Below are 26,151 nucleotides of genomic sequence, written 5' to 3' on the forward strand. Positions count from 1 at the left end.
CCACCCCACCAAGGCGGAAATTTTGTAGTGCAACTTTATTAGGGAAACTCATAAGGATGAGACATTGGCAACGATTGATGAAAAAAAAATATACTTCTAAGTTCAATTATCTACAACATGAACAAATTGAAGAAGGTGTGATCTATAAATTGAGAAAAAATATGTGCATCACCGACTCGAATTTTTAAGATAAACCATGAATCATGACAGTGACAATTCTTTTCTTCTTCTTTTTTCGGAAGATAGATGATGACGGTGGTTTTGCACTCGCCTTCATCCTATATTGAAATGAAGTTTTCATTTCACTCTTTAGGTTCAAGGTTCAAACAATTGGTAGTGATGACTCAAAATAATGGTTGAGCCATTATTTTCAAGAGAACTCACAAGTATAATAGGCGCCCAAACCGCGACGATGGCACCAGCATTGCTTTTCACTGGAACAAGATCACCATGACAAATTAATTATAGCTGATAAAACAAAATTCTAATATTATACACATGTGATCAGAAGAATGAAAAATTACCTTTTGGAAAAAGCTCATGCCAGTCATACTTGCTTACACCAATTTTCATGATTTGCTTGGTTGGTTCTACAAGTGGTTTTATCTGCATTTTTCGATAAGCAATAAGAATCAAGATGCTTACTTTGTGTTCCACATGCATGCTTCCATTAGGATTCAAAATGTCAACCGATATAAATTGATGGTTAACTTGTCCCAAGAACGAGTGGAATGGAGGAATAAGATTCATTCATCCAACCCCATATCTTTGGGATAAGACTTCATGCAATTCTTCTTTGCTTGGGTTTTCTCAACCACTAAGGACCTGTCATTGTAATTTTCATTTCTTTCTTCTCTAATACAATCTTTTTATCTGTCAAAAAAATGAGAAGAAAAATGAAAAAATAGTGAAGTATATCTACTCTTGGATACCATATGCATCTACATAGGGCTTGGTCCCACTCCTAATCCATGAACCAATGTTCTCTAAGAAAGCAATCTCTTACCTCAATAGATTAACAAACCCATCTCAACTAATCCAACCTTCTATATGAAAGTGTTTGTTTTTGGGTACAATCAAATCCATACTCCCATCTAAATAAGTTAGTGGCACTGTTGAAAAGTATCCATCATCATTAATAATATGCTTTGAGGGTTTAATCATAGTAGCACGTCAATTACTTACCTCATAATGGTAGCTGAATGATATTTTGCTCAACAATAGTAGAACCCAAAAAATTGTATACCTAGAACATAAGACAAGGAGAGATGTCATGACAGGCTTAAAATAATAAACCCAAAAAAATTGAACAGAATGAAAGGGTTACTTTGAAAGGGAAAGTTGGTTTTCTTGCATTCCACGCCCAACAAATAATCGAGGCTGCATGACAACAACTTTGTCAAGATAAGATTTATGAAGTCCAAAAAAAGATGAGAGTGTACTGACAAATAGAAACTTAACCATTGAATAACGCATTATATCCCTGGAATAAGAAAGAAAATTATAGTGTAGCTATCTGCCTATCCCTTGAATGGGTGGACATAAAGGATTTAATAGAAAGCAATTGTGCATGACGAAACAAAACAAAATTTAGCTCCAAAAGCATCATCTAGAATGTAACTAACAAATAAATGCTTGTAAAAAAAACTGACAAAAAATAATAATAATTCCTTCTCAATGTCAAATTGATCTCATTCTGCTTCATAGAGTACAAGAGTGACACCTATGGTTGTCTCTGCCTCTACTTTGATCAGAAAAGGGCTCATAGCCCTTGATTTTGACTTTAATTCTATTTAGTGGTTGTTAAAGTCCTGATGGCAGTCTGATTCTAAGGACTGCCCTTCTCTTATCACTTGTATTCTGATGGAGACACCAATAACAGAAATTAGTACAGAACCGCTATCAGTATTAGATCTGACATGTATGGAGATTGCTTGGGGCATTTGGATAGAGATAAATAGAAAGGTCTATGATGAGAATGAAAATCCATTTCAGGATGATATCCATATAATAATGGCCCTTATCTTCTCTTGGTTTAAGCCCCACTTGGTGTTGAAAGGGTCTTTCTTTGAGGATCTTCTTCCTAGGTGAGAAAACCTCATATTTGAAGGTGACTGGTATTGTTGCATTTTCCTTCATTAATTTATGTGTTGATGAAGACCACTTCTTCATACTTTTTTTCTTTTTTCTTTTTTCGCTTATCATGGGTATCCCCACCCTTCAGGTGAGACTAGTCCCACGGTCACACACACTACCCCCTTGGAATGTCCTATGTGCAACTGGTTGAGTCGAGGGTCAACCGGACCCTGGAGGGTGGCCCCAAGGAATTCATTGCTTCGTGGGGTTTCAAACTCTTGACCTATTCTTCCTAAGGAGCTTATCAAGGCTCGGCTTGCCACTAGGCCAACCCCTTGGGGGGTTACTTCTTCATACTGGTTATATGAAATTCAACCATGTGATTCAACTTGAACACTACTGGTACTACAGCATAAACTATCTAACCTTCTCTAGGAAAGAAACGATAATGTTATCTACCACACATTTTGAAGCTCCTATTATGAATATTCTTTGAGGTATGTTCTCAGTACATTAAAAGCCTCATTTTCCATGAATAGATGAAAAAGAAAAATCTGTAGTTAAACATGCAATTTTTTTAGTCCCAAATATTTTCTTTAACTCTTTGCCAACAAAAACTGATACGCTTATTTCTAGTATTAATGTCACGTTTAAAGGATTTTACTTTCTAGAAACAAGTATTCCATTCGATAATTATCTAACAGGTAGTCTTACCTGTGCCCACCAAGAAAAAATAGAGCAAACCCGCCAATTAGAGGTTTCAATATATCTGCTAACAACAGGAACGAGAAACAACACCATCCCGATCGCATTAGACACCAAATAAATACCCACTGCAACCATATAAGAAGAGAGACACCATTCTCCAACCCAAGACCCATATTTCTTGGCAGAACAAGTTGAGTTTCTTCTAGAATTGGCATAACAAACTGGAAGAATGATAGTCCATATTGCAGCAATGACAGGCTTCAACACATATCTCAGGATTTGATAGAAGTCCATTGTTCGCCGCGCTTTCCAAGTAAAGGCAATGTCAAGAATTGCTGCAGTTGTTTTTTCTTCAGTTTAGATTATTTTTCAAGTAGTTTTCAAAACATCAAGAACTTTGTGATAAACTTACTAAATGTATACACTATGATAAATAACATAACGTGCAATAACATAAACAATAGGAGAAAATGTAAGAATGTGCTTCAAAAAACAGAAAAGGCTTCTATGTAGAAATCTGAAAGTTTGTGGGTTTTTAGCAAATTTGGTATGAGATTAGGGAATCTGGGAATGTATCCACTTGCCACGTAGCAAAATAGAATTAAAAAGAAAAAGAACCATAGACTAGACATTACTTTTGTTCTTTCTCATTAGAAGAAAGGGTAAGCAAAAAATATTTCCCAGGCTAGATTGACAACTTTTTTCTTTCTATAATATGTACAAGGAGAATTACTCATTTATGGGCTTTATTTTCTTGTTGATTCCTCCTGTGTGTTGCCAGGTGTTTGTTTTGTCTATGATTTACTCTACATCAAGACAGGCTTAATCAAAAGGTTCATAGGTTATTCCTGAAACACTATGTACATGACTTATTGAGGCCTTTTTTTAAAAAAATTATATATAATTTAAGAGAAAAGTGGAGAAAAGCCAGCAAATTCTACCAAGATATTTTCATTGGAAGTATTACTTCCTCTATTTTCCTGTCTTCTCCTCCTTGATGTTATACATCAGCAGTCACCACAGACCTTGGATTAGAACAAACAAAATGACCTCAATTACTTCTAATGTAAGCCCTTCAACAATCTCATAATAGAAAAAGATCTTGAGTTAACAAATTATCAGATTCAGACCAAGGTTTGAAACATTGTCTCGAGGCATTCTCTTGATCAATATAAAACAGAAACTATCTCGAACGTGAATTTGAGGCCATTTGAGACAATTCTGAAACATTTACTGTTTCATTCAAGTCTCGGTGGAGACATCTTGGCCAAGAGTTTACAAGACACTACTAAACTTTCAGCCATGATCCTAGATACTTTTGGAACTAAAAACTTATTGATTTGTTCTAATCTCCATATTCCTTGATTATCTTACATTATATGGTAATGAGCGCCACGAACAAACCTTAGGTGATACTTCAACAAACAATGATAACTAAAACCTCAATATCTCAAAAATTAATGAGGTTAAGGAGACCTACCTCAATAAGCAAAAATAAATAAATAAATAAAAACAAACAAACAAAGACAAAGACAAGGAAGCAAAAAACTATCTAATCATCTCCACTTGCCATACAATCTCATTCAAATCGGAAGTCTTGAAAAAATTAATATCTTAAACTAAAGATATAGGAATGTTTTAATATTCAAGACCAGACTAACTGTCTTCCTACTTCCCTTTGAACACTCTTATACTATGCTCTATCAAACCTAGCATACTGCAAATGGTAACAATTTTCAAAGTAATTGCTCATTGGAAGGAAACACCAAAGTAGACCAGCTTTGAAAGAGATCCAGTTCTAAGAAAAGACAAAGGCTAACTAACACGAAACAAGCTAAAGAATACGACCCACACTACCCTAGCAACAACATAATAAATGAGCACGCATGGTTCAAACTTCAGAGTTTCTTTCCGTTTCAGAATGTTTCGATGAAACATTCCAATTTCAGCCGGTCTGGAACTAAACATTGAATGTTTCAGATTGTATCATAATGTTTTGCAATGTCAAGGAATATTTACATTGATATTTCTTCCAAAAAAAGATTGCACCGAGACAAGATTTTAAACTTTGTGAGTAGGTCTTTAATAGACAAAACAAAAATAGAAAATGATCCTCCTATGACTAATTAAATGATCAATGGTGAGAATTTTATCTAGAGAACCAAACCAAACAAAAAAGGCAATTTAGATTCCCCAAAGGAATGAAACAAGAAAAGTAGCATCAAATGAAATCGTAACAAGTTTACAGCATGTTTCCCTCTTAAAGTTAAACATTTCAAAACAATAACTAATTGAAACAATGAAAATATCACAATAGAATTTAGTGTCTTCACATAAAAATCACAACCTAAATAAAAAAGCATGTGGCTAAGTAACCAATGAAAAATACTAGCAGAAATACCTCGTATGAGTTTAAGAACTGCTGAAGTTATGAAGATGCTCAAAATGTCCTCAAATACCATTGCGTCAAAAAATTGAAATGGTGATCCCAAATCATGCCACGCCATGATTATCAACGCCTAAGAACCAAAAGTAAGTTTAAAAAAAAAAAAAAGCAGTCAATAAATCCACTACAAGAAACAAGCAATAACTTCAAAACTTTTTCATGCCATTGCAATTATACCTGAAGAGTTAAAATAAAAAAAGTCCACATCCTGTCAAAGCTTCTAAAAAGTTGCCAAAACGAACGGATCTCTACAAAATTGGTCTTCCCCAACCATTTTTGTTCGCGGTCTTCATCAACCATAACCTGAAAATTATCATTAAAAGAAAAGAAAAAATTAAAAAATAAAATAGAACATATGCAGTGTCATCAAGTTTGAGCACAAGGTCCTTAAAATTCATTGAGGAATGCATGTCATGATATGCTACGCCCACCCATTGTTGTCAGAATAGAATAAGATAATAAAATCATGAGTAGGGTTCAATTTGAATTGAAAATTCAAAAAAATTGGATCGTAAGATCCACATATTTTATTCTACGAGTTAAAAGAAATATGAAATAATATCAAAACTCATCATAAAATCCCAATACAGATCTTTTTTTAATATATAGGTAAAGGATTAGTGGCTAGCAAGTTGAAGGTGTGTTCGAGGGGGTTTGAACCTAGGATGTGGGAATAACACTCCATGCATATTAACTAGTTAGCTAATAAGTTGGCACTTTCATCCCAATACAGGTCTTGGCAATGAGTCTGGAATACTCTTCCATGAAAACAGACATTATATCTTCTATACAAGGATGCACTGATGAGGTGGACGAAAAAGATGAGACACCACCATCCGAGTCCATAACATGATTAGCTAAATCCAAAAGTTTTCCGTGGAGATCCTAACATAAACCTACAGTATCTTCCTCATGGAAACAGTTAGGTAGGTTCGGGATCCACGGCTGCATCCTCAGCCTTCCCTAACTCAATACTTCCACCAAATCTTCAACCACCACCATGGCCTACACCACCAATCACTGCTAAAGCTGAAGAATAATACTGGAGTGACTTTAAAATTCACATCGATTCACAATTTGCTGACGTGGCTGTGCAAATCAATATAAATTTTAAAGTCACTCCAGCACGACTCAAAGCTGGATGATCAATAGTAGTAGAGAAATCAAAATCTGGCATAGAGGCTCATTTAGTCTGGAGAATACATCAGCCACTGATGGAAGCTCTACGATAGTTAAAATTTGAGCACAAACAGGCTCATACTTAAACTTAAATCCAGACAAAAAGCTAGAAACATTATAGTTGTCCCGCTAGCTCTTCATAACCTATCTATGGTAATGGGCTGATAAGATTTAGTTCCTGACAAACACTCATCATTTCCTATTAATAATCTTTTAGGCTTTTATCACCCTATTGGAGATTAATACTGTTGAGATAGGTGGTATATTCTAGTAATATTGTTGGAACCAAAATACATCTTTCTTACATGTTCCCAGATTTGTTAATTGTATCAAGTAACACGAGATTGCCAGTTCATATTTACTCCATAAAATTCCACAACCAAGTCTTGATTTAGGCATCTTCTAAAATCCATTTAGAAGAATTAGAAGACTTGGACTTAGGCTTATCTACCCTTGACAGTAATATCAACATTGACAGATCTGATTTCAAGGCTGTAATCTTCAATCCAAATTTAATTTCAAGTCATAAAATCCACTTAGATTTGATCGCAAGCCATAAAAATCCACCTGGATATGATAGAAAGGCTTAAAACTCTGCCCATATTTAATCTCCAACCTTGGGAAAGGAAATATAAGCTGTTGCTCTACTTCGATAATCACTAAACATTGGTCTCCCAACCATAAACGTCGCAACCCATCTATCTTTGATATGAAGACATCCATATAGGTTGACCTTCAGCCTGAATTCGTCATACAAACCAGTCCATGATAACTTTCTTTCTATTTGGTGAATTAGAAAGCTAAACCCTCATCAACACCACAACCATATACCATCATAGTGGTTCATAACAAACTACTAGAAGAAATCTAACTTTTTTAAGTCACAATCCGTCCAGCAAACAGTTTTTTTCTATGCAACTGATTTAAAAAAAAACCTTGGTGGCCACCCCATGGGATTTATCCCAGTACACCTAGTACATGTGGAAGGGGTGACATGTGTCCCCATGGGATTAGTCGGGTGCTCTAAGAGGCCCAGCTACCCAAGGAATCAAAAAAAAAAAAAAAAAAAGGGAGAGAGAAGAAGAAGAAGAAATGATAAAGAAGGAAAGAAGATGAAACGCTAGCAACCGTACTACTCTGACACCATATTAATCCTAGTGCTTGATGTTAGGAGAAGAAAAGGAGGAAAAGAGAAAGAAAAGAGAAGAGAAGGGAAGGGAAGAGAATAGAACAGAAGAGAGGAGAATAGAAAACTGTAGAGAGAGAAAGTGCATACCCTTTCTCACATATTCACCTATATTTTATAGATTTTCTATTCTAATATAATTCAACCTGTAATTATAAATACCCTTCACATACCACAATATGACGTTCTCTAACAAAAAAGATTGTATCAGTTGTTCACTACATCGTATTGATGTTTGTGTTGTAGCCCAACTGGACAAGTAAATCCATGAGGAGGTTACTCTAGGATGTGCCATGTGATCAAAGCAGTCTTACATTGTTTAAGGTGCCAGCTAATGACAATGTCTGGTGCATGACTTGAGAACCTGAAAACAATATGAAGGGGATAAGCATGTCCCCCACGGTGAGGTGGTATAGTCTGTGTGTTGTAATAACATAGACCTGGGATCAAAACTCCACCTTCACACTTATAATAAGTCCATCTAAGATACAAACCAATATTAGGTAAACTTCTCATCTTGAAAAGCATTCTCCAACTATGTTGTTGAAGCAAATCATCAACCCTGATTTCCACAGTTACACTATAGCATCCTATGCCATACCCTCAAAATCAGACACTATTTTTTTTTTTTTTCGACCTTTCTCTTTATCTTTGAACTTCTTTGTCCTAATTAAGGACTCCCTTCACAAAAAGAGATAAAAATGCTTCATTTGGAAAAGAAAATTTTCATATACGTACCAATTTCTTACGTAAAACCTTATTATTTGTAACATGGCAATCATAGGGAGACCGTATGCAGAAGAAGTCATGGTCAAGACGAAAGGGCCAACCCAGCTGGAAACAATTAGGAGACCTGTAAGAGTGAAATAGAAATCACCATCCAAACCCAAACTTGCGAGCAAATGAACTAGCATCACAACTTTCCAATAGAAACAAGTAATAGAAAAATAAAATAAAAATAATTGGAGAGATAAGGCTAACCAGAAATACTCATTCAAATCATCATAGTTCCTCCATTTAGAATGATCAGCAGTTCCGTTTCTATTTTTCTCAGCTTCCTTCAGGATTTGACAAGAAACTTAGGATCTAAATGGAAGAGTTAGTACAATTGGATGAAATATAGTGATAAAGTACCTCATATATAACTCTGTATATTGGGGTAACTACATTGTTGAGAAATGACTCAGACCCTCCACCATATACTGGTCTGACCTTTTCCCCAGTGGTTGGGGTAACAGCACCAGACAACACACCATACAATTCATAAGCCATCTGAAAGATGCATATATGATTTCAGAAAGAATACGTTCATGTTCAAATACATTGAAAGAGTTTGATTTCAATATAAAAAACCTCATATTGAGAAATACATTCAAGCATGGATCAAAAAGGTATTGGCTGATAATATTATTGTTCAAGAACTATTCATACTTTAATATTCCTTATCAAGATTCAAATTTTGTCTGAAGGAAATGTTTCAATCAAGTAAAAAAATGCAGTTCACCAAGACGGAACGAAATATTCAGAATTTTTTCAGACATTCATCAAATTAGTATTTTAGTAAGAAATATAGTTAGAAAAAAAAAACATGGTTTAGGCCATATATTGAATCTTACAATCATTTATGCAAATACACCACACTTTTTTCTCGTTGATTAACATCAATAGACACAGATACATTAATAATACAATAAGTTGTATGAGAGACAATTACACAAATTAAAATGCAGTAGAAAGTACAAACACATTGCAATTTGAATGATTATTAGTATTTGCTCGAGTGAAATAACTAGGTTTGATTTATGTTATTTTGTTTTGCTGGATAGTAATTGCTATTGAAAAAATGAAATTAAGTCTTTGTATCAATTTACCATGGGTCAAAGTATCTCTCCATTTCGGAATGTTTTGGCGGAACATTTCGGTTTTGGTTGAGACTGAGACCAGAGTGAAACTTTGACTTTGAATCATTGAATGTTTCAAGAATATTTCGGTTGAGACCGTTTCAATTTTTTCTAGACCGAAATATTGCATCGAAAAGACATCTAAAATCTTACCGTTGACAAATACAGCCACTAATATTTCATACTCCTACTACTGTGGCTGTGGCATCAGTTTTATAGGAATTTGTTCACCAACTTGGTTGATGGAATTTGTTGATGCCTTCATGAAATTTAGAACACTCGCCATAGTTGGCATCAACTCAAACAAGAATTTTCAACCTTGATTCAATAACATCTAGTTTCTATTCTTCCATTGACTAATTTACCATCCAACCACTTCTGCATGCAGCACTTCAATCTTCACGCAAAATAGTGCAAAGAATCCAATGGACCAAACCGAGATGAGCACAGTGTTGCAGGACTAGCTCATCTGTCCTTGTTTTAACCTATATTTAAATTGAAGTTAGTGGTTCCATAAACTATTGGTTTCAGCTTGCAATATGCATATGGTTTAATACTATTGTTCTAGCAGCTTCCAAGAGTTGACCACAATAACCCCTTAATGAAAAATTTACTTGCATCACATCATAAGACTTAAAAGCATTTGGACCTAAATGACACATTAATCATCATTTTCCCACAGTTATGGTTGTAGATATATGTTTTCATCTCTACTACCTTCACAAGATCCTCTACTGATTGTTTTCATCTCTACAACCTTCAAGAACCAAATCAATTCTCCCTTCAAACCCTTCTTCAATCCCACTCCATTTTCTGATCTCCACATCAAAGTTCCACCTTCAATCCAAAACAATGACCTAATCAACATCAAAAGCTCCAAATCAGAGTCTTGGATGCCGCCCAACTCTACGATTACGAAGCTCAGATCCTCAACCATTTTGAGAAAGCACAAAATTCATTGTTAGGTTTGGCAACTTCGTTTTCTATGTTTGATGGTTTGGCAAACCCATTAACAGTGATTGATCTTCTTTGTAGTTCTCTAATTTCTTCATTTTTTGTCTTGAAATTTTTAGGGTTTCTTAAAAAATTTCTATATCTGAGAAGAGTTGAATAGTCTATTAGTAATTAACTCTCACCATCCACCAAACATTGAAGTTCTAATTAACTCTCAATGTGAACTTCAGGAAGTTGAACTTTAGAGAGTTGGACTCTTGAAAATCTAACTCTCACCCTCAATGTTTCAGGAATGGTTGGATTGTTCCACAATGTTTGACTGAGACCATTTCAGGGTATTTATTAAGCTTTTCAAGAATCTAGAAAGGAAATGCAGAAAAAAGAGATTTCCTTGATTTGTCTCAGGTTATTCCAACAGGACATTCCAAGACGAACCGAAACATTCATTCCAAGAATGTTTCAGCAATGTTTAAAATATAGGAATGTATCGGTTGAGCATTTGGCAATGAAAAAATGATGAACCTTGTTCCTACAAGGAAATAGACAAAAGAAAACAGAAGTTCCTGGCCTCCCCTCCAACAAGATCCCATATAAAGACAAACTCTTTAAAAAGATCCCTCCGTAACATTGCCCACTTAAGATCTGTAACATTTAAAATGATGACTTGAATCTCGTCCTCTTTTTCATCAAAGACCCTCTTGTTTCTCTCTTTCCCAAACCCCACAAAATCGCAAACAACAATAATTTGCAAAACATCCGATCTCTGGCTAAGAAGACACAATTGCACCAATCCTTCTATAGCACCATCACTTAATCCCAACACGATCCAATTTAGTCTATGTTGGAATGACAGATCTATTCTGAGACTTCGGTTTTAGAAGAAGAATCAACGATTGGGAGCCAGGCATCATTTCTAACCTTCTCTCAAGACTCTCAAGTAGTCTTGTTAAAATTTTCATTTCAAAGAGGAGAACCTTGATTTGGGATCATCTATGTGTTCTCCTTCTATAAGGCTTTGAGGTTTGGCGGTGGTAGTAGCTATCATTATTTTTTCGTTCGGGGAACTAAGGTTTCTTCTAAGATAGCTTTGTTTCTAGTGTCTGCATCTCTTGATAAAATCTAACAATTGATCATCTTAAAGCAAGGAACCTTTGTGTTTTGGATTTATGTTTCCTCTATAAGATCAATAAGGAATCTATAAATTCTACTATTCTTTATTGTCCCATCATAGTTCATAGTAGTTGGATTTTCATCCCTTATCAATTCAATGTTGCCTGCTTCTTACCCTAATCTGTAATGGAGGTATGGCAGCTAGCATGTTACAACTTTTTCTTTGGGAGGTTGTATCTTTTCAAGAATGCTCTCTGTTGCTATCTGTTTGGACATCTGGAAAGAAAAAAATTGCAGGGTGCTTGAATGCACAGAAGAAGACCCCCATCACATGCAGGTTAACATCAAAGCACTGAATCTTCATTGATCCAGGAAGTTCAAGGATTGCAAGGGTGTTATTTTCGAATATCTTGTTTTCGAAAACGATTTGGTTGTTAGCTCTGCCTAGGATTTTCAATTATTTGTTCATTTTATGTTTTCTTTTTTCCTCAGACTTTGGTGTTTTTTCTCAACCAACAGGATGTTTTTGTTTCTCTTTTTCATTTTTTCTATAAAATCTGCCACATTTATCCCAAAACAAAAAAGTCTTTAGGGGGGCCGGCTTGTGAGGGAAAGGATCTTCTTTTATGCTCTCATAGGATTTTAATGAAATATTGTGTCCTAGGTGACTTAAACTATTAAACATATATAATATACAAAAATAAAGCCCATACTTGGTGTAGCCACTTTCAGGAAGACGAATGTATAAGAGCAACGATTAGGGGATCACTTGTAAGGTCAATATGGAAAAATCCTATAGTCAAAATTCATGCTTATTGAAATATATGTCAAGTATAGTTTAGTGCCAGATTGAAGTGGATAACAACATGTATTACTCTGTGATGGTCAACGGCACTCCTGTAGGATTTTTCAAACACTCTATGGGTTTGAGACAAGATATCCAATAACTACCTTACATTTTATACAGGTATTGAGAAGCTTTCAGAAAGATGGAGGTTTCTTATCAGGCTTCAGAGTCAGTGAATCGAGTCTATTTTTCTTTCGTCTTCAATAACAAATGATACGATTTTGTTCTTGGATGCTTCTCGCAAGCAGCTTGTTCAGTTGAAATTTGATTGAAGATGATGTACAACTTCTTTTGGTCTTCCGATTAATTGGCTAAAAGCCAAGTGGGGGGGCAACTTGGAAGATTGTGCGGAGTGTTTGGGATGCCAAGTTGGGAAGTTGCTTCTATCTTGTCTTGGTCTTTCTTTAGGCACACCAAATTGTATAAAGGTGATATCAGATCTGGTTATTGTAAGGATCAAAAGGAGGCTGCCTATTTGGAAGAAAATGTATTTGTCTAACTGGGGAAAACCACGCATACCAAAATACATTTGAGTTTGTCCACTCACTTCATATCTCTTACTCTATTCTATGAGCATGGCCAAGCATTTGGAAAGGAAGGTTAGAGATTTTTGTGGGATGATAGGGAGAAATCTAGAAAGTTTCACATTAGTTGAACAAAAGATTTGATTTCCCAAAAAGCAAGGAGGCATGGGCTTTAAACGCATCAAAGAGATGAACATGACCATTCTGGGAAAATGGATTTGCAATATTGGGTGGAGAGGTCGGATAAGTAGTTGTGGAGAAGATTTATAGGTAGTAAGTATGGAAGTATTCTGTTTGGCTCGTTAGATAACATCTTAAGATGCTCATACAGAAAAGGCATACGGAAGAGAATTTCCCAGTTTATAACACAAAAACCACTGCGTTAAGGAACACACAAAAGAAAGTGTATAGAATTGACTGACAACAAATTAGTTCTGTTTTCAGTGAAGTTTTTTTGTGAATTGAGACTAAAGCCTCCTATGAAATAAGAGAGTATGACCCCCATATGAAGTTTCATGAGACCTAGACTGTATAAAATAACAAGAAAGATGGGAAAGAACCTTGTTATCAACATTTTGTCAGAGAAGGCATAACCAAAAGGGCTAGGACAAAATTACAACATAAAAAACTTGAGTCAAAGAAGATCAGGGATGGAAGATAACATAAATGAATTGCATCTTACATGATGAAAAATATAACAAAGGCATTCTGGCATAAACCGCAAATTTGAAGCCTCCCCCCATATAAGAAGATAAAGGCCTGCATATAGAATTTTATACTGTTGCTCTTCCACCTTCACAGATGGTAACCTGTGGATAAAGTATTAAAAATAAGTGCTAAGGACTGCAAAAAATAAAAAAGAAGGCAGGAGAGAGAGACCGAGAGATTTGAAATATATGTAGAAAACATGTCTCAGAGAATCTTACCAAATGTTGCTTTTTCTCCCCACGAATTTGCACCAATGTTTATAATTTCTAAACAACTTTTTCATCAATTCATCCACAGCTCTTTCTCCTAGCTGATATCAAAGAAAAACTTGGATTAAAGAATTAAACAAGCTTAAACCAAAAGATAATATATCTAATGGTAAAACCTTTGACATGGATGTCGGATCATGAGTCTGCCGAATATGGATGTTAGCAAGCAGTAGGATCAGATGTTCCCGCTGGTTGGCTACATTTCCTTCCTGAAGAAACATGTAGAGATGTTTTATCTTAGCATTCCTCAATTTATGATCGATTTGTTATACTCCAGTATCACTTGTATTGTTAGAAAACAGAATGAGCACCCCCCCCCCCTCTTTTCAAAAAAAACTACAAAACAATAGGGAATAAAATGAAAAGGGGTCGAATATGGTTTGATGTCCCATGACCCAAATCGGATACGGATCCATCTATTTATCCGCCTAAATCCGAATTATATATTGTTTTGAAAATTATGTTTTTCCAAATATCATTTTCTACTTCTTTAATATAACATAAATTTTTATAAAATAAAATGATTATAATGGTAAAATATCATAGTATAACCATTAACAAACAAGTATAGAAGAAAAAATGTTGAACTATCCGGAATTATCCGACCCAAATCAAACAAGTTGGTCGGGTTGGACAGGATCCGGATTAAGTGAAATTAAAATGGTTCGGATATGGTTTATCTAGTAGGATCCGAGTCAGATACGGATCCAGACAAAGAAATTCGGATATGGATATGGATATACTCATATCCGAACCGTATCAGACCCATTTTAAGCCTACAAAACAAAAACAAATCAGAGGAAAGAGATGAAAATGAAAACTAGAACATATTACCTGAAATCCAAACCAACACTCCAGCCAATGAAATAAATCCGAGAAAGCCCCAGGTTCTTCATCAATTTCAAGCGACGGTAAACCACGAGTATTGCGAACAGCTGTGACTGCAGCTTTAATCTGTACCATTATATTAGTTAACAAAAAAATTCAAAAAGCTAGTCTTTTAACTACAGAAACAAGTGGCTTAGCTATTTAACACGTCTTGTCATTCAAATTTTTCCATAAACTAATCAGAACCATAACACTAGCAATGAAATCTCATATAACATATAGTCAGACCTCCGGGAGTTGCATGATTGCTTGCTGTTCACCTCCAGGATCAAGTGGAAGGATGTTATATGGAACATATAGCTGAGATTTTTCCTCAAGACCAGCTCCAGATGTAACGGTCTTAAATACTTCCGACAGAACAGATGCAATTTCTCGCGCATTTATCAGCTGCCCTCTGTAAATAATACACAGAGAAGACCATTTGGCCAAGGAAAAATAATGCGATAATTTGGAATGCTTGGAATAATAATCCTTAAGAGAAACTCCAACCCACGTCTCTAAAATTTTGCTCTAAATTGGCATCTTCTCTAAATTTAGAGAAGATGCTCTCCAAACCAATATGAACTCCAACCGGTTCCTTCTCTATAACAATATTTTTTTTTGAAAAGTACTCTAGGACAATATTAATTCTCTAAAATACTATTCATTCACTTACAAAAGTTGAAAAGAGAAAGGGACAAAAATGGTATTTAAAATATGTTTTCTGAAAAAACAGGGTTAAAATGACATCTATTTGAAAAGGAGGATAAGATGAGTATTTAAAAAACACGATCAGTGATTTAGAGACACCCTCTAAAATTTCTGCAGATCCATGTATTTGGAGACGTGAACATTGATTTAGAGGGGCTTTCTCTATTTTAGAGATCGGTTGGAGTTAGGTCCGGATGTATTTATCTCTAAATTTAAAGATTTAGAGACCAGTTGGAGTTTCTCTAAGTAAGAACCAACTAATATCGTCTTTACTTATAAGTAACTAATACCTATTTTCTGAGTCACAACCTCCACCATGTTTGCTAATGTAACCTTCATACTTATTGTAAAGACGTTTTAGCTCACGTACATCCCTCTTCAAAATAGTGGATTCTTCATCCTATAATAACAGAGGGAATGAATGAAAAAAAAAAATTGTATAAAATAAAGGAAGAAGGATTGCCAACTGTCTAGCAAAATAAGAAAGTACATCCCTCTTGTATAAATGGGAAAACTCGGAGAGCAAAAGTAAACAAGTCAGAACACACCAATTCATTTGCATTAAATTATTTTACAGAGATAGATCAAAATTATGTGCACAACAATACAGGAAATAAATATTGGATTAGGATGAATATTTAGAATTTAAAATTGATAGAAAACTAGAACATAGAAACATAATTTCGGCATAATCAATAATATGTTAGTTTTATAGAATATTATAAGAAACATGAATAATGTTTTGGAGTGTGAACACTTTTTCCATCTGTTGGAATTTGTGGAAGGAGAGAAATGGACCGGTCTTTCACTGGTAGGAGAACCTGGTCTCTGATGTTATTATATTCATCTTAGGACTTATTTTCTTTTGGTGCAAGCAGTTCTGTTAGTTTGAGTTTCTATTTTGACGATTTTTTGTCTATGTGAGAGCTAGTGTGTTGCAATAGCTTGGATACTAGTCATTAGTTTGGTTCGTTTTTGCTTTTTGTAGGCTCTCGTCCTTTCGGTAGGTCTTCTCAACCACTTTTGTATTCTTCCCTTTTTTCCTTCTAATTCAAATTTTACTAATCAAAAGAAGAAGAAGATAGCAATGATTTCATTATTGTTCACTAAAATTTTTTCCGTACATTGTTTAATAAAATGTCATAATATAATTCTTAAAAAGTATAGACTACATAAATTAGTGTATTTTCATATCGCTTAAATTTTAACCTTAAAATTCAAACATATTTATATCATTACATGAATAAGAACACAAATTTCATAGCTTAACAATTAACATTTAAGCTAATTAGTGTACATTAAAATTTCTCTTCCATCAATTCGTTTGCTAGGAAGAAAAAAATACCAGTTCAAGTCGCCGAAGAAGAGAGGTTTTGAATTGCCGAACACCACGTCCATTTGAATTGGGATCCATCGTGTGTGCTATTTCCAAGGCATGAAATCGGCCTGCCCATCAAATCCATTTAAGAGCATTAAGAATATTTTATATAGTACTTTTACCAATGTACAAAGAATCTTGTTTAAAACTTTAAATAAGAGAAGATCTAATAGTTATTAAATATTTTTCGAAATTAAGACACACTACTCTCTTGGTTCAATGTAAGTTTATCAAACAAAAATTTCTAGTTTCTTTCTTCAAAATTACAAATAATAGAGATTACAAATTTTGGTTGAATCTATAATAAGAAAAATGTCAGTGTCCCCCTTAGATTGCACACCACAGGATACTCCTCAGGATTCACACTACAAGAATCTCTATGACCATCTACCAACTCTTCTAGTTGAGAACAACTCAGTGAAACACTCTCAATTCTACCATTCATCGCATCTGAATTACAATTTAAAAAAAAAAAAAATAGAATCAAGAGCCTGTTGCATCACTACCTCTAAATCGAAACAAAGTAATTAGAAAAACATTTTTTGCGCCAGAATTAAACATTATTTCCACCAAACAAACCCTAAAAAAACTAACTTAACAGACAGGAATGAAAATTAAGTAACATACAGAGATAAGCAACACGAGGTGACTCAAATTCGATCTGATTCGCGACACGAAGAACTGGACGAATTTCCGAAACCAATGTTTGGGGCAATTTCTCGCTGTCGAATGGCTCCGGAATAGAACCGAGGGTTCTCGACCTAACAATTGCTCTTGAAGATCTACTGATTCCTCCTCTTCCATTGCTGGAATCTGAAACAACCTCGATCTCATCCATTGCTTGAAAAGTAACAAAGAGGAGGATTTACAAGTATTTCTACTAGAAATCTCCATGTTTCTTTTGTCTTTTTGAATCTTTTTTGGTTAATTGGAAAGAAGAGTGGGTTTGATCTTTTGCTTTTGCTTTATCTGCTTTTTTGATCTTCTCTGATCGTTGGTGGAATGAAGTGGGAAGGTGAGTAAGAGAGGGCTTTAGGAGTTGTGTTTTAGGATGTTGGAATGCAAAGGCGACCGAACACTGAGGAGAACCTTTTTTTGAAAGTCTGGTAGTTTAGGTTGTTAAATAAGTGATTATATTGCCACGCCAACTTTTATTTATAAGACCTCAATCAATGGGATAAAATGAAGTGCATAAAATGGGTCGGACTTGACCCGAGATCTGAGTGATCCAAAAACGAATTTAGTAGGTTTTGGTTGTTGAAGTAGATCTGAATAAAAAATGGCACCAATATGGATAATGTCCCTTGACTCGCATTCAATCTAGGTCGGATATGGATCTATCTCAAGATTCATCCCAGTCTGGATGATGTAAGGATTTGAAAATGATATTTTAGATTTCTCAAAATATGCTTTTCAACAACATCGATTCTTATAAAATGATTGGGCTACCAAAATAGATGGGAAAAAAGTCAAACGATTAAGAATTCAATCCAACCCGAATCATGTGATTTGAATCCGATCCGACCTAAAATGATTTGGATATGGTCTTAGTTGGTAGGATGCGAGTAAGAGTTGGGTCCAATTCATTATAAAAGAACACATGATCTAAATACGTATAGTTTAAATCGGACTCAAGTCTTATCGATTTTATACCTTTGGTGTCTGAGCTCTCTTTCACTCATATGCTAGGGGTATGAGATTCTCCGACACGCAAATCAATTTGTAAGTAAACCCAACATAGTATGAACAAAGAAAAACATACATTTTACATTATTTCTTTATCTATTTGTAATAATGTTTTTGAATCATATTTCTCTAATTTCATTTGTGATTGATGCTCTTACAACTCACAGATCGCAATTGCTTTGACAAAGGTTAGTAATGGCTAATCTAGAGAGTTGGGATGTTTCTTGGACACATGAACACTGCGCCTCGCAACTCCAATACTCAAGACCAAATTTTAGGGGCTCGGTCTCAAGTCAAAGACTTAGCATTGTCGAAAATTCTTCACCAATCTTAGGGTGATACATGTCATATATAACCTTACTAAAATCCATTACCTTATTTTGAGATCCAACTTTTTCCGCACCAAATTCAAAATTTGTAAATAATCACAATCATTGTATATGATATTGACACATTGAAATCTAAATTACAACTGTTCATAATGACATCCGTACTTGTTTGTGGTTAATGCAGAGGGAATCTCCACTATATATGTTCTAGGGTAAATTACCATTCTATGAGCTGACTTTGATAAATTTACGATTTTAACTTACTATTCATTTTAAATATCAAAATGTTAGCAGTAATAAATTCGCAAGTTTATAGTTAGTCACTTTAAACCTGCAAATTTATTACTGTTCACGTTCAGTAATTAAAGTGAACAGTGAATTAGAATTGTAAATTCCTCAAAAGTTTATTACTTTTTCGTAAATATCCCTATGTTCTAGACTTCCAAGTGTGCATCCACTTCTCAGTCAAACTTTAAGTTGTATAATATATTATTATAAGAAAGGATTATTATAATATGAAACAATGTCTAATGAACTGGACAATGTCAGCTGTACGACTGAGATTAAAGAAAAACACATGTTTCTTAGGGATTCCTTTGTTGAGAATCCCAAGTAATATAATTCTCCCATCTCTGCCTTATTTGTTAGTCTGTCTCCATACTTTGCCTATAAGAAAACATTCCCAAGCAACTTAATTCTTTAATAAATGGAGGGAGGCATGTTAAATATGCTTAGATAATGAAGGATATAAGTTAAAAAGTAAAACTTTTCTTTCGTCTACCAACTTCCTCAACCAAGTAAAACCAAGGCACTAAGTAAAGCAAAAGTCTCCAACGTTGAACATCAAGCACAACTCTCATCACCTTTTTTCTCATTTAGGAAACAAATGTTGAAAGTTGCTGTAAATATTTCCGGCACGTAGATATGCTTTACGTGTTAGTGCGCGCATGGGGACGTTAGCTTTATAGTTAAAAAGCTAACACCAGCCTATAATTATTACATATATGATTAATATAAAATTGCCCATATGATTAATATTTAATTACTTAAATAGAATAGTGACAAACGTTTAAAAGCAAAGCTTGAATCCCCCACTTTAGATTTCTTCAATCCTACGAAAAGAAGAATTTCTACACATATATTATTATCCAACAAAAATGGTACAAACCAAAACCAGATCAACCTCTTGAGGCCTAAACCCGGCTCCAACTGTGAGTAGATAATTATTTTGGATGACATGGATACATAAGAAACACCTCGTGGACACTAATGTGTGAATAAATTGAGACGATTCAAACATGTGGTGAGCAAGGAGAACCAGCAAACGTGTCAAACTTTCATACGTATAGTAGGGACTCAGCTAAAGTGACATGTGACCGTAGTAAAGTACTCGATTGAAGGGAAAATCACTCAAAGAATAGAAAAGACACATGTGTACCCTAAATAAAAGATCCTCAAAAAGTAATAAGATTCTCAATAAAAGATATTTTCAAATCAAATTAGTAAGTAATCATAATTAGAAAGAATCCTAAATTGACACGATTTCAACAATAGTAGTGTTATAATCCAAATACGACACAAGATATCCATAAGATTTGAAATAAGAAAGTTATCAAAGAAATAAACTCTTTGAGCCTATAAATAAAAGGATCATCACATGGTAAAGGATCTTTGATTCATTTTCTAACTCAAACATTCTTAATTTTTACTAATTTGATCTAGGAAATCTTTCCAGATTTGAGACTTTTTATAAAGATCAAGATGGAGATCTACATTGAGATTCAAGTTTGGGGGTGAGGTAATTATTTTTACCTACAGCAACCAATTTCTTTGGGCCAAGATCCACCAATTTGGACTTATTGCTCTCATCATGGACCTTTATCTAAAGTAGGGTCTTGATATTCCGTCCAACCCATCTGTTAGGGATTACAAAATTGGAACTAGGACTAGCCTGTTGGGCCCAAAATCATTTAGTTTATACCTAGAATTATAGCCCATTTTGCCAAAAACTTACTCCAATTAGAACATGCCCAGTCATTGCAACCCATATTGATCAAGTGCCTATGGGATGTCAATTTTATGGTAAGAAATGACATTCTTTTATGTAAGACTTCATAGGGATATTAACACGTTCTATCACATTCACTTTCCAATATTATCCATGTCTATTTTTTTAGTGAAAAAGACAAGGATATATTAGTTATTTACATAATAAATACTTGTCTTTTACATAATAAATATTAAGGGCATTTTAATTTTTTTTTATTTAAACTAGACTTCGTCATACCACTTTGGGATTAAGGGGGTAAAAGGGTAAAAAATAAAAATAATAAAATGGGTTAAAGGGAAAATATAATAAAATTAGAAAGGTGAATAAGAAAAGTAATAAAGTGGATCCCACAAAAATTGTTGTTGAATATGATATTTATCCTAGCTAGATAAAAGTTTGTTCCCACAAAAGTGGGTCCTACCATTGTGTTTTTCATATAGATACTTTTGTTTTGTAGTAAATGATTTGGCAATCAATACAACAAACATTTATTATGTAAAATATCAACAGGCCTTTGTCTTTTTAACAAAAACAAAAAAACAAAAAAAAACAAAATAAGCAAGGGTACTATTGAAAGGTGAATATGGTAGAGAATGTTTCGTCTTATATAAGTTGAATTTTCTTAATAGGTTTTTTTTTTTTTTTTTTTTTTGCAAGGATGATCTCTATGCTAAGAAAATCATCATCACAAAAAATTAATCTATTCCAAAAATTTTAATCCCACTTTACAAGTTGAAGAATCATTGGCCTTTAATTATTTGTAAACCACTTTTGGTAGGGGTAGAAGTTTCAGAATTGACTCTTTTTTTTTTTTTTTTTTTTTTTTTTTGTGAAGGTGATCTCCTCACCATAGAGATCATCTTCACAAAAAATCAACTCATTTGAAGACTTCTTACCCATATAAGACGAAACACGTTGGCAAAATGTTTGGCCCTTGAATGACCTCCTATTATGTAAATAAGTATTTATTATGTAAATGACTAACATACTTTTATTTTTTTAACTAAAATAAAAAATGGGTAAGAGTATTATTAGAAAGTAAATGTGGTGGAGTAATAATATCCATTTGAGGTCTTGAATGTTAGCATTCCCCACATACAACATATGCATCGCCTTTAAGATTGGAGAGGTAAAAATGTTAGAGAGGTATTATTAAAAGTCTTTAGGGGGGAAAATAGGAAAGATAGTAAAATTGGAGGGATACTATTGAAAGTGGGGAGAAATGATAATAAAGTTAAGGGGGATAAAGAGGAAAGGAAATAAAGTGAAAAGTATCCCTTAGAACTGTAGTTGGAGTAGGATCCAGCATTGTGTTTTATTATATATATTTTATATAATTTTTCATATAATTTACATATTTAATCACAATAGAGTTGTCAATAAATCAGATTAGATCCCAAACTTGGTCGATTTCTTATCCCTTAACCTTGCACTTGATTCAATGGAATGTAAGGAAATATGTAAATTATAATACATATCTTGTCTAAATATAGGAATTTTATTCTACATTTCATATTAAAAAAATAGGATTTGATCCGATCTGGATCATTCAAAATAATTGGATTTGGATTGTAATTTTGAGATCCAATTAAATTACAATCAAACAAGGATTTGATTTAATCTTCCAAAAGATTTTTTTCTATGTCAATTGGCACATCGACATGGACAAATCCATGTCAACACAAAAAAATCATTTTTTTCGATTTTGTCTATGTCAACATGACAAAAATAAAATATTAAAAACTATATTTAAAATGGATTTAACTAGTTGTATTCTAATAATATTGTTTTTTTTTTATTTCCTTTTTTTTTTTAAAACAAAAAACAAGGGAGGTGATTGGAATTCAATAGAAATGTTTTAAAAGAAACTCATTTCTTTGTAAGTGACTTCTCCCGCGTTCTCAACCGTCGATTTCCCTTAATCCAACATCTGAGAAACATGGGTTTCTCATTCGATTTCTAACACGTCCCTCGAACCGTCCCCGATATATATATAAAGAGAGAGAGAGAGAGAGAGAAAAAGAAGAGACAAAAAAGTTCAATCATTTGAACTTCATATTCAATAGGTGCACTTAAAAAACTCTTTTAATTTTGTGAGGTACATTTACTGAAGGTGGTACACTTACATAAAAAAATAGGTGCAAAGCAGAACATCCCTATTATTTTTAGACATTGGATTTGGTCATGATGAAAATGTTGCAATTAGGCAATTGTAAGGGTATGTTTAGTAATACTTCTGAAGTTTGAAGTCTAATTTTTGTTTTTTGAAATCTAGAATCTGAAGTTTTTTTTTTTTTTTTTATAAGTAAAATCTAGAATCTGAAGTTTTGTTCTAGAAAAGTTGTTTGTTTATAATTTTTTAAAAATTCTGGTTACAAACAGAATTTTAAAATATAATGGTCATTTTAACAATATTACCTTTTTGTAATTCTAATAATTTGTTAACAAAAAAACATAACATGCTATGCATAATGAAACCATCCACACATAATGAGGATTTTTGTTGAATTTTTTATTTTGGTTGACATACTGACAACACAATCACCACGTTCTATCAAAGAGATCAAATGTGGGTTAGAAATGCCAATCTATATGACCATATGTCATTTGATTCCAATTAATGAGATGTTGAGAATAAACAATTTCATGCAATGCCCCTATCCTAAACTTATCAACTACTTCAAAAAATAAAAATAAAAATAAAAAAATTGAAAAGGGTGTAGCAATTATGCAAATAAAAGTGGAGACCTTCAGAATGACAAGGATAAGTGAAACCAAGATGTTAGCAAATGAAGCTCTTGGGAGGGGGAGGGTGGGAGGGGGGCAGCTTCAATTGGCCAAGTTAAGGATAAACATAATCTAAGTTCATCATTAATACAAATTAAAGACAACTCAATAATTTTGTCACATAGTAGTGCACCTAATCAATTTGTAAGACAACATCATGGATACCCATATAATCATTTTACTCTGATTCCTACGTGCTTCCTAAAATGAAGATTTGTTTTTAAAATAAACAACTTTGAGGTTCCTCACATAGAAATAGTGTAAGTATCACAAAAAGAAGGGGGCTTAATCTAAATGAGTTCAGATGAGATGTTATAGAAGACAAAAACAATCTTAGTATAGTAGTAAGGGAGCATAACACTCTTGATGCTTGGAACTATTGAGGGCTACGAAAGGTTGACCAATGATTGAGGAGAAAATTATAAGGAATTGGAATGTGGAAGTTATTCAAGCCAAAAAGCTACATGGGGACTTAAAAAGATTGAGAATTATCAAGAAATAATGAACGGTGTTTCTTAGGTTTCTATATAATAGAATTTAAATCAATAAAATGCACTTTACATTATCTTTTAAATGTTAGTTTTGCAGTAGAATTGAAACAGAAACACTACAAAAGAATTCCATTAGAACAGAGAAAAATACAAATAGACATCATAGAGGATAGAAATCTGAAACACCAACAACATAAATAGATTCTAGTTATATTATAAATAAAAAAATACAAATTTAACAAACAAAATAAAAAGGAATGTGGATTGAAATGTGAATTACCTAGTCAAAAGAAAAAGTGGAGAGACCTTGACAATACAGTTATATAGGAAGAAGAGGTAGAAGAGAAAGGAGATGTAGAAAAGTTAAAAGTAAAAGTTTTAGGATTTGTATAAAGAATGGATAAGTGATAGAAATCAGTATTTTGAGGAAAGTATTTTAGGAAAAAATAATAATTCAAAATTCAGAAGTTTTATCCAACGTCCCCCCATCGTTGAACCAAAAATTCAGAATTTTGGTTCTTAAGGCTGAAATATGAAATGAAACAAATAGCAATAAAGCTTCTGAAGTTTGAATTTTAAAAGTGGACCACCTCCATTTAGACTTCAAAAGTGTTACCGAACACACACTAAGTCTATAATTGGGAAATTACTAATGAATCTAATTTTCTATTTGTAGGCCTAAGCTATACCAATGGAGCAGATTACACCTAAGTCTAGTATGTTCTGATGGATCAAGGATTGAAACAATTTTACAACCTATCAAATCAGTTTTGGATAGCGATGTACAATTGGGTCCATCTGAACTGATCTAAAATCGAATTTTCTGGTTTGGTTCAGGTTTTGTTAAAATCGAAACCTAAATGTAAAACCAAAACAGAACCAAACCCGAATTTTTCGAGTTCTCTTAAAGAATATTGTTTTAAAAATACTTTAGAACATAGGTTTTTATTTTTTTAAATATTACTCTTGAGGTGTTTATTACCATTTTATGATCGGTAACTATTTATTCCTATAAAATATTGTTACCGACTATATAAATTATAAACTACAGAAAGAGAAGGAACTTTTTTTTTTTGGTAAACTATTTATTACTATAAAATAGTTACATTGTTGCCAATATTACAAACTCTAAATATTGATAGAACTTCTTTTTTTATTGAGAATTATTTAGTACTATGACATAGTTATTTTATTACCAATTTTATAACTAAGATAGATAGTAATCAAAGCATGCCTACATTTATAAAAAAATTAAAATTTTGGTTGGTTTCCAGGTTCAAATTAGGTTTCGGGTTCTATTTTAGTCTGTTTCCTCACTCCCAAGACAGAAACTGAGCCAAACCAATTTGGTTCTATTCGGTTCCGGTTTGATGCCATTTTCGGGTCGGGTTTCAAATTTTGGTCCATTCTGAAACTCCTAATTTTGGATCACCGTGTCTCTACGATATAGGGCCCTTCAATAAAATGAGAGGAATTATGTGAAATGATTTTATTTAGATTTTGCATATGGAATTGGATTTGATCCACTTGTTATCGGATCAGATTTGGGTCCTAATAGTAATATTTATAATAAAAATCCAAACAAACAAAGCTTGGTCTGACTCTGATCCCATTCTCATCAGATCACAGTTCTAATCCGATCCGGACCGAACTGATATTACATTGTCTTAGAAGGTGGCACATGCATTAAAATTTAAAAGGGCTCATTCATAATTTAATATATTAATTAAAGGATTCTTGAATATTACATAACAAAAAGGATATTTTTGTAATTTTAAAAATTAAACTACTACGTGATTAAAAGGGTGTCAATTGAGCCCAGTAGCCCGGCCCGCCTGACAAAACAAGGACTAGGGCCTTCTTATTGAATCTGCAAAGGTAGGACTGGGCTTAATAATTTTCAGCCCATTAAATTCGGGTTACGCTTGGGCATTATAATGCCCA

At 33.6% G+C, this 26,151-nt stretch overlaps 1 protein-coding gene across 1 annotated transcript in view; it reads right to left on the reverse strand.

The window, feature by feature from the left end:
• The window catches only part of GSL04 (glucan synthase-like 4), a 29,811-nt gene extending 11,861 nt beyond the window's left edge, over window positions 1-17,950 (reverse strand). The window contains exons 1-18 of the mRNA XM_086459904.1: window positions 17,492-17,950; window positions 16,832-16,932; window positions 15,777-15,886; window positions 15,025-15,190; window positions 14,743-14,862; window positions 14,025-14,117; window positions 13,858-13,949; window positions 13,614-13,740; window positions 8,730-8,867; window positions 8,577-8,653; window positions 8,334-8,448; window positions 5,408-5,533; window positions 5,186-5,303; window positions 2,791-3,119; window positions 1,328-1,380; window positions 1,186-1,246; window positions 525-606; window positions 385-434 (exon numbers count right to left, since the gene is read on the reverse strand). Coding sequence (XP_086316030.1) covers window positions 385-434; window positions 525-606; window positions 1,186-1,246; window positions 1,328-1,380; window positions 2,791-3,119; window positions 5,186-5,303; window positions 5,408-5,533; window positions 8,334-8,448; window positions 8,577-8,653; window positions 8,730-8,867; window positions 13,614-13,740; window positions 13,858-13,949; window positions 14,025-14,117; window positions 14,743-14,862; window positions 15,025-15,190; window positions 15,777-15,886; window positions 16,832-16,932; window positions 17,492-17,702 — 2,169 coding nt within the window. The 5' untranslated portion in view covers window positions 17,703-17,950. The remainder of the gene's footprint in view (window positions 1-384; window positions 435-524; window positions 607-1,185; window positions 1,247-1,327; window positions 1,381-2,790; window positions 3,120-5,185; window positions 5,304-5,407; window positions 5,534-8,333; window positions 8,449-8,576; window positions 8,654-8,729; window positions 8,868-13,613; window positions 13,741-13,857; window positions 13,950-14,024; window positions 14,118-14,742; window positions 14,863-15,024; window positions 15,191-15,776; window positions 15,887-16,831; window positions 16,933-17,491) is intronic.
• Between the last annotated feature and the right edge of the window lie 8,201 nt (window positions 17,951-26,151).

The sequence above is a fragment of the Akebia trifoliata genome, chromosome 11, assembly GCF_017979445.1.
Source record: "Akebia trifoliata isolate Shusen 1 chromosome 11, ASM1797944v1, whole genome shotgun sequence".
NCBI classification, from domain to species: Eukaryota; Viridiplantae; Streptophyta; class Magnoliopsida; order Ranunculales; family Lardizabalaceae; genus Akebia; species Akebia trifoliata.